The sequence below is a fragment of the Musa acuminata genome, chromosome BXJ1-2 (assembly GCF_036884655.1).
Source record: "Musa acuminata AAA Group cultivar baxijiao chromosome BXJ1-2, Cavendish_Baxijiao_AAA, whole genome shotgun sequence".
In the NCBI taxonomy this organism is placed as follows: Eukaryota; Viridiplantae; Streptophyta; class Magnoliopsida; order Zingiberales; family Musaceae; genus Musa; species Musa acuminata.
The window spans coordinates 27623580-27632246 of record NC_088328.1 but is presented as its reverse complement, the minus strand read 5'-3'; the positions used below and the strand labels follow the sequence as shown (position 1 = coordinate 27632246).

The window sequence follows — 8667 nt, the reverse complement described above, 5'->3', positions numbered from 1 at the left end:
TGTCGAGGTAGATCTCAGCGTAAAGGACAACATCTAGGCATTAATTATCGGTTTAGGTGAGTAATCTGTCTGAGAAAGATCTTGCCTGTCTTACAAGCAAGATGAAGCAGCAGCAGATCTCATACTTTGTTTATCTGAGATCTCCAGTTCATGAATGTGGCCTGCTGCTGCAGGAGATGGGGACACTTTTCAGGCCAACCATCAATATAGATAGAATACCCAGTGGATGAGCATCCTGATCTCGGATGGAAATCAGCTCAACAATTTAGCTCTTGTTCTTAATCACCAGGTTATTACAGGGAATGTTAGATTGGCTGCATTTAGACGTATGGTCCGAGGATGCAGAATATGAATGCATAGCAAAAAAGCTACCCATATAATTTGCTTATATTTTCTGATGCATCAGTAGCAGATCACAGATGGACACATTTATTTTGTTTGACCCCATTGGTCAAGAATCTATGACTTGCAGATAGCAAAGGCTGACTTTATTATCCTTTACATGCACTATATTTTTTTCCTGACAGATGATTGACTATCCAAGGTTGGAGGCTGGGTCAGCATTCTTACAAAAAGTAATGAACACATCCCAGGAATACAATGAGATAAGTGCTACATTCTTTCTTCACTTTACTTGCTAAGGAATTTTAGTGTCATAAATGAAGAATATTTATATGATTGTCCAAGCAAGCAAGTGTGACAGAGAGTATGTTGGTGTCTGAGGACTCAGCTTGCATTAGCACTAGTGGCCAGTGATGCTACCATACATGCAAGTGTAAGAGTTGGCTGTATTGTTTTCAGAGGAAGAAGACAATGCAAGTTTTGGTCTTCACTTTACAAGCAGGAGGACAGGTGAGAGCTACAGCCACTGTGATCGACTTATGTCCAAGTCAGGATTAAGCTTATTATATGTTGTTTAATGTATGCTGAAGGTGTGTACTTGGGAAGACAAGATGTCATTTTGGTGGAATTTATTTGGTCCCATTGAACTGGTTGTTGCCAGTGTCAATCACCTCATCCTCAATCTCTCTTACCTCTCATATCAAGAACTGTAATCTATTATTAGATCTTTCGTGCATTTTGTCTTTGTCTTATCCCTAAATAACCCTTCCTGCAACAGAAGATGATTCGAAGAAGGCAAGATGATGAGGGGAAGTGATTCCTTGCTTCTGCTGTATTGCTCTGCTGCACAACTCTCGTGACATCTCATTCCAAATTGCGCCAGCGGGGAAAGCCTTCATGTGACACGAGGATAAAAGAGAGAGAGAGAAAGCTGAAGCAAAGAACTAGAGGATGTGGGAGAAGAGCCTCGTCTCCCTCTCCTCCTGCTGCTTCTGATCTTGTGCTGTGCCCATGTGATGGTCGGCATCTGTCTCTGTCTCTCTCTCTCTCTCTCTCTCGGGGGATTCAGTAGGAAACAGCTAGTCAACTTCGCGTTACAGTGATACGCAACATCTGGGCCAGTGCGAATCTGAGAGAACCCTGAGAAAATTAATGGTCATCATCGTTTGATCTTTCCGGTTGATCCCGATATGATTGCATGGACCAATGCGGAGACCCCATGGATTTGTGTTCCAGGAAAGGCGGATCGTCAAGATGAGACAGATGGAAGGAAAGAACAGTGAGTACTCACAGTTCTTCACTATTTGTCCCGATCAATGAAAGATGAACGGATTCGTGGGAGGCTTTGTGTTCGAGAGCAAGCGTTGTGATGCAACCTTGTGGGATCGACCGATCTCATGTCCTCCATTAATGCGAGGTACTTGCAGCATCCCCACCGAGGAAGTCTCCGGTCGTCGTCCTCTAAAGCGTGGTCGAGAAGGTGCGCCGCTTGCGGCACCGACATGGCCAAATTATCTTTTCTTTTTCTTCCGATTTATTTTTTGATATGTTTGACGTTAAAATAAAAAAAAAAAAAATTATTCACCAAACTTTAGGAAAAGTAATTTTTCGTCTTTTATTTTTTGGTAACAAAAAAAAAGAAAGCTCTTTGGTTCACTGCTTTTTGTTATTTTTTTCTTTTGATTTATTTATTACTTTCATCATCTTGGAAAAAAAAGAAAAACTGAAGCAGAAACTTATTGCTTTCTTTTTGCTGTAATTTATGGAATTATATTTTTTTCTTTACTTTTATGGAAAAAGATTCTTCAATAAAGAAATATATAGTTGTTTGAGGATTTGTGTTAATCCAAATCATCTAACTTAATAAGGTTTTTTTTATGGATTTTATAGTGGGTTAGGTGCTGAGAAAAAGAGAAAAAGATATTTATTGAAATTGTCTATAAATCATTACATGAACATTTTTACACAAAAAAAAAGATATTAATGGACCCATGTAGATCAAATTGCATGTCCTGTGAAGGATGTATCTTGACACAAACCAAATCCATGATCTTGAGCTGAACTTTCCAGTTTTATTGATTCTAGAGAATTGTTCGTTATATGTATCAGAACACAGGCTTCTCTCTCTCTCTCTCTCTCTCTCTCTCTCTCTCTACACAATCTCATGGATTTTGATGAACAGAGGGAGATCAGTTTATGTACATAATGTGCAGAAGTTTCCTGCCAACCATTTGGCATCAGTCTAAGAGTGGAGCTGATCTCCCTCCACCCCTCTTCTCCTCTCTGATGATCCAGTCATCATCTTGGACCAAAAGCTCCACTTCTTTCTCGTTGCCTTCTTCCGGTTCTTCTCCTTGTGGCTCTCTTCTTTCTGCATCGAAGCCATCAAGGGGCTGTGCCTCGGCAGTGGTGGCCTGAGTTCTCGGCGGGGAGGAGAAGCGATAGCAGAAGAGAAGTTGGAGGCAGGAGACTTCCCTGGCGAAGAGGCGTTGGAAGAAGCAACAGTGGCTGTTGCAGACGAAGCTGCAGAGAGATGAGCCAGCCTCTCGGTCAGGCAGAAGGGGCAGACTCCTGCGGCCTGTTCGCTAGCTGGGTGCCTACTGCACCTGCCCTCCATAACTGACCTTTCCATCATCTGCTAGCTGCTTGACATCTATGGAGAGAGAGAGAGAGAAAGAGAGAGAGGTCATAGGATTCTTCTTTGTGCTTGTTTTCCACGTTGCTTCTGCTGCTGCTTGGTCTTCTTCCTCCTTCCTGGAACATGACTTGGCCATGGCAGTACGCCCATCGATTGCACACACCCCAGTGTGATGGATACAGATCAAAGTGACACATTGCAGCGTTTCCTATTTGACATCAACTATATGAACTCATTTTTTTCTGAATACTGAGTTCAAATCTGATTGAGGTGAAATATTTTCTAATTGAAATTATTATGTTACAAGTTGGAAACAAAAAAGCTAGAAAATGATTCGATCGAATGGCGATCATTTTGACAAAGCATAATTATATTCTCCAATGATAGGGCCATATGAAGCCCAGTAATCTTTTATATGAACAGATGCTTCTTCATCCTAGAAACAAAATGAATGCCTCAACAACACTTGATTTAGATAAGAATGTCAAGTTATCATCTACGAATTGCCTCATAGTATACTTACCAACACAAGAAAAAAGAATTCATGTATGAATTCAACTCAACTCGATGATAGTAACACAGCATCACACCAAAATATATTATTTGCTATTCTCTTGACCAACCAGTGAAATGAACTAAATAAAATGTTAGACTCAAACTGAGGCCATACCACTTTTTGTAGCCTCAGAATTCCAGGATTGTTGTCATTTGTGGGATCCAATTGAGACTACTATCCTTTGCTAAGCAAGCCAATGATTAGCTCCAAAGGTGGTGCTTAAGAAGGAAGAAAAAAACAAGTGCATGTGGATTGTCCCTTTCTTCTTTATTATTATTTTTTTCACATGTAAAATAATAGCTTTCAGAATCATCATGATTTGGCTTTCTCAATGCTTGGGGTCTACTACTAGGGAAAATGGGAAATGCACCAAACCATGGGCATTAGTAGATCGAAGGGTGGTGGGGGTTGAGCTTGACACATTTCCGACCATCTTCTTCTCTCTAAGAGGAATATTTCCTCTTCTAAATCCCTCTTGGACATACATAATAAACAGAGCATTCCAAGAATGGAAGGATGGTATCATCTTTGTGGCACTCTCAACTTGGACTTTGATGCTTGAGTTTTCAACAATCCTTCCTTTTGTAGCTTCATACTTTGCTACTTCTCCAATCAAGCATTTTTTATAATTAAAATGTTTGATTTAGACAACACCTCAATCAAATCACTTTGTTGGGTGCATATGATTGACTTAAGCCAAATACGGTAGGAGATAAGAATGAGCATCCAAGCAACACCTAAAGATGAATTGTGGTCACACCTACTTAACGAGTGTTGCTCGTAACCATATGCATATTATACTGCATCAACCTCATCTCAGGGCAGGGCTTATCTTAGTGCAGAAGATGTGTGCCACCTCCTGTCACTCTCTCTCTCTCTGTCTCTCTCAATTCCATGATTCTGTTTCCTCTTCCAACCAAGATAAGATGTACAGTCTTATTATCCTGCTCTCCTAAACTCTTCAAAGATTCCCCAAAACAAGAAAGACATGTCGATGATTTCCTAACATCTTCACCAAAAAAAGAAGGAAAAGAATAATCATTTTGACGATGTGATAGCTTAGTCTCCACCTCCACCAAATCCCAATGTTCGTAGTAGGCCATGAAGAAGAACGGTGGATCAATGAGTGGCTCTATGGGGACATCAAAAAGGGCCTGATTCACAGAATCCAAAACTGTACTTTTTTTTACTGAGAAAAAGCAATCGGAAGGGATGAAAATTAAAGGGGGAAAAAGTACATAAAGTAAAAAAGAAAAAAAAAAAAAAGGGACAAAAGATGATAAGGTTTTGTTTACTAAAAGCACCATAACTTTTTTCTCCAGCTTTTAAGTAAATCGAGAACCTCTAATTGATTCTTTTTTTTGTCGTCTTCATTGTTGTTGTAGTTGAGGAATTAGGTGATAGAAATCAGGAAATGTCTTGTGGTTTGCACCATGCACAGCAAACATGAATCCAATCATGGGGGTACGTCTTTCAAAGCTGACGGCTAAAAAGTCCACTGTAGAAGGACACGTTTCCCGATCCACTCATACTCTCTGCGATCTAAACGACACAACTTACTTGCAGGGAAGATAAAATGCTTTCATCTTATAGACCTGATCGATACGATACCTGCATTTGTATATGTATTATTTCTCCTTTTTACTTCCTCCAATTCGTATGTCCTTATCGATGCCCACCATGTGACATACAATAAATCCAGCTTTTGTGCAGTTTTTATCAGATGCAATGAACTCACCACTTTTATTAAACGTAGGAAAAATATATTTTAATATAAAGCTTACAATATAAAACCTACAAGTCTTGCAATTTCTTATTTTTCTTCATTGTTCCCATCAGCATCATCTCTTTATGGTGTTCTCCAATTGCGCTTCTTGTTTCCCCATTTGCTCTTAACTCTCATGGGAAACATTGCTGTAAATTTGTCAGGCACAGAGGGATGATAAGTTCGAGAAGGCTACAGCATTTGTCATGCATGATCTTACTCCAAGCATGGGAGTGAACATAAAAGACAGTTTTAATCACCACCACCACCACTACCACAAAGCAATGTGAAGAACATCCACCCTACCTACTACCAACAAAAACCCCATGAACTCTTGATCTCCATGGATTCACTACTTGATTCTTTTATTTATTGTCTCATTCTCTAATTGAAGTGCTCTTTCCAATAGAATTCTACATAAACAAGAGGCCCCTCTCCTTGGTCTCACTTTCTTCCTATCCTTCTCCAGCCAGGAAAACTATGCCCCCTTTGTGCTGAGTCATACATCCATCACAGGATACCACCATTATTAACAGGAGAGAATCCAAACCCACCTCCATTTTGCAACAGCACTTCTAATTATCTAGCTAATTAGTCCCATTCATCAGAGCAGTACCAGGAGAAGTTTGGTGCTTGCTGCTCCGAGAACAAGCTGCTGCAAAGCTCTTCCCCGGCCAGGAGCTCTTCATCCAGGTAGCCCTTCTCAGCTTGTGCCTTGTCCTCAAAGGGCAAAAAAGGACACTGAGACCTGAATCCCATATGAAAGTGCTGGTGCAAGACAGTCCCAGCATGAGGGCTTGTTTCATCATTGAACACCACACTGGAATCACTATCCGAGGCGCCGTCCTTGTGGATCAAAGGAGGTCTCTCCTCCTCCACTGCTTTGGTCTCGGACTCCATTGCATCCATCCCAGAGTCTGCGAGCTTGGCCTTCAGCTCTGCTATCTGAATTAGTCGCCAGTAATATGAATACAAGTGTGTGTATATGTAGCTTAATGATGTGTACTTCCAAGTAGTACGCATGAGACAGGATCTTGAGTTGTGTGTGCTCACCTCGGCTAGGAGAGCCTCGTTATCGCGGCTGAGCGCATCGCAGTCGAGCTTGAGGGCGTCGTGCCGGGCCTTGAGGGCGCCGTAGTCGCGCTCAAGCTGCTTCGTCTTCCAGCGAGCGCGGCGGTTCTGGAACCAGACCGCGACCTGCCGCGGCTGCAGACCTAGATCTTGTGCCAGCCTTAGCTTCCTCTCCGGGTCGAGCTTGTTCTCCACCTCGAAGTTCTTCTCCAGAGCCTTGACTTGCTCCACGCTGAGCCGGCGTTTCTTCTCTCCCAAGCCCGACAGGCCAGTACCGCAGAGCTCCTCCTCCTCGCAGCCGTCCAACTCCTCCGTTCCATCAAGAACGGCCTCGTACTTACCCTTCTCTTCGACTGAAAACAAGTAGAAAAGATCACTTTGAAGCAACAAAGAAAAGACAAGGTAGTCTACGAGAGAGAGAGAGAGAGAGAGAGTAACCTGATAAGGAGACGGGGACAAGGCCAGGTTTTCCTTGTAGACCATTAAAGGAGTGTGAGCTGTTGAGCCTCTTCATCTTGGTATGGTGCTTGCCTTCCTTTCTCCTTGGTGGTGGGCTATACCGAGCAGGATATGAAACAGAAGCGAAGTGGAAGGGATATTACATGGTTTTAAGGTGTGGGAAGCAGAGAAGGTTTAGAAGAGACGGGGAAGATGAGACAGAGAGGTAAGAGGAAGGCTTGGCTGAAAGGGAGCTACATGTGTTCCAGTGTACCTCTTCTTTGTATTTGTACCTCACCCTCCTCTCCTTCTTCTGAGCCCATCACCAGATGCAAAGCTCTTCCTTTGAACCTTTTTCCTCCTTGTGGATCTGCAAGCTTGCTCTTAACCCAATAAAATCTGGCAAGAGAGAGAGAGAGAGAGAGAGAGGGAGCTGTGGAAATCTAGCACTTTTGTGGAGTCCATAAATAAAAGACAGCAAGACATTGGTTGGGTTGGGAGTTGGGTTGGGGTTGGGGGTGGGGGTGGGGGTGGTGGGGTTGAGAGGGTGACCCTGGTTAAAGAGGGAGGAGAGGGGACATGAAGTAATACTAAAATGTGATGGTGACCCAATTACACATGGTTTCTTTTGAATAAGTACATGAAATGATGTTATTTGTATTGGATGCAGAAAGAGATGCTATTGAGTGGTTTTTGTTTGAAGGGCCTTAAATAGGTTTGTATATTATAACCAAACCTATCATTTTCTTATCTCTTCAGAATTGCTGGCAGACATCTCAAAACCATTGGCCACTTTGTCAACATGTCTATTCAACACTTATCACTGAATAAAATAAGCCAAGTGGGAATTGATTCCTTTCTTGTCTTCATGTTTTCACTCTGGACTTTTTCTTTTCTTTTCTTTTTCTGAGGAGGAAAAAAAAAACTCTAGCTTTCATTTTATTTCAAGTGTCCTTGAGTTTATGCATTAGAATATCCAAGCTGATCAAGCATGGGTTTTTTTATCTACTATTACAATAACAAGATATATATGTCTCTCATCTCTCAGCAACAATTCAGCTGAGCATTCATGTGTGAAGTACTCCCTCTGAGAGTTCCTTGGTGATACATATATTACAGTCATGCACTGGTCACTAATTGGGGAACTTAAGTTGAAGTTGAATGCTGATCTTATTCTGCATAACTACAAAAATAATAGCATTTTGATCTCCAAATAAATGCACTCAAGATCGTAATAATCTTGTTTTTCCTTATATTGTTCTTATGATATATGCAATTTATCTTTTGTTTAATCACATCAGCTCAAATGGAACAATCAAAGCGATTGCCTGATATATCTCTGATGTAACAGAAACATTTATTTTTAATTTGTTATTGCCCTTGAGTTGTTTTCCTTCTATTAATGGTGGTCATGCATTGTTATTGTCTTACAGCTCCTCAATGAACATTCTCACTATCTTATCTACAAGTCTGAGATCAAACTAAGTATACCAAAACTGAAGTTTTTAGAGCATATTAATTAGAAATAATGTCATCGGTTAACTCGAGCATATTAATTCCATAACAAACTCCCGATTAATGATCCTGGAAAGGGAAGAAGAGATACTCAACATAGAGCAACGAGTTCCATGTTGGTATAACATAAACTTAAATATACTCTATCAACTAAATCTGATCTCACATCAGAAAAGATTCCTTTAGGAAGAACAAGACCTAAAGAGTAGAAAAGAAACCAGATACTGCAAGAGTATCAGATAGACAAAGGTGCAGGCCTACACCTGTTCCCAAAAGTCCAAACAGTCAGAGAAGACAACTCCCTTTGTTCCACTTTGGTCACCTTAGAATTTTGTCATGAGC

General features: G+C 41.2%; 2 protein-coding genes across 2 annotated transcripts; both read right to left on the bottom strand.

Annotated features, from left to right (window-relative positions):
• Window positions 1-2584: 2584 nt before the first annotated feature.
• On the bottom strand, window positions 2585-2977 carry LOC103976255 (uncharacterized). Its single transcript, XM_009391462.3, has one exon. It carries the CDS (start codon window positions 2975-2977, stop codon window positions 2585-2587), a length of 393 nt encoding a protein of 130 aa, XP_009389737.2.
• Window positions 2978-5483: 2506 nt separating this feature from the next.
• On the bottom strand, window positions 5484-7309 carry LOC135606906 (homeobox-leucine zipper protein HOX20-like). Its single transcript, XM_065098270.1, has 3 exons — window positions 6811-7309; window positions 6355-6725; window positions 5484-6246 (listed from the first exon to the last, which is right to left on the bottom strand). Exons 1-3 carry the CDS (start codon window positions 6884-6886, stop codon window positions 5893-5895), a joined length of 801 nt encoding a protein of 266 aa, XP_064954342.1. The 5' UTR covers window positions 6887-7309; the 3' UTR covers window positions 5484-5892.
• Window positions 7310-8667: the final 1358 nt, after the last annotated feature.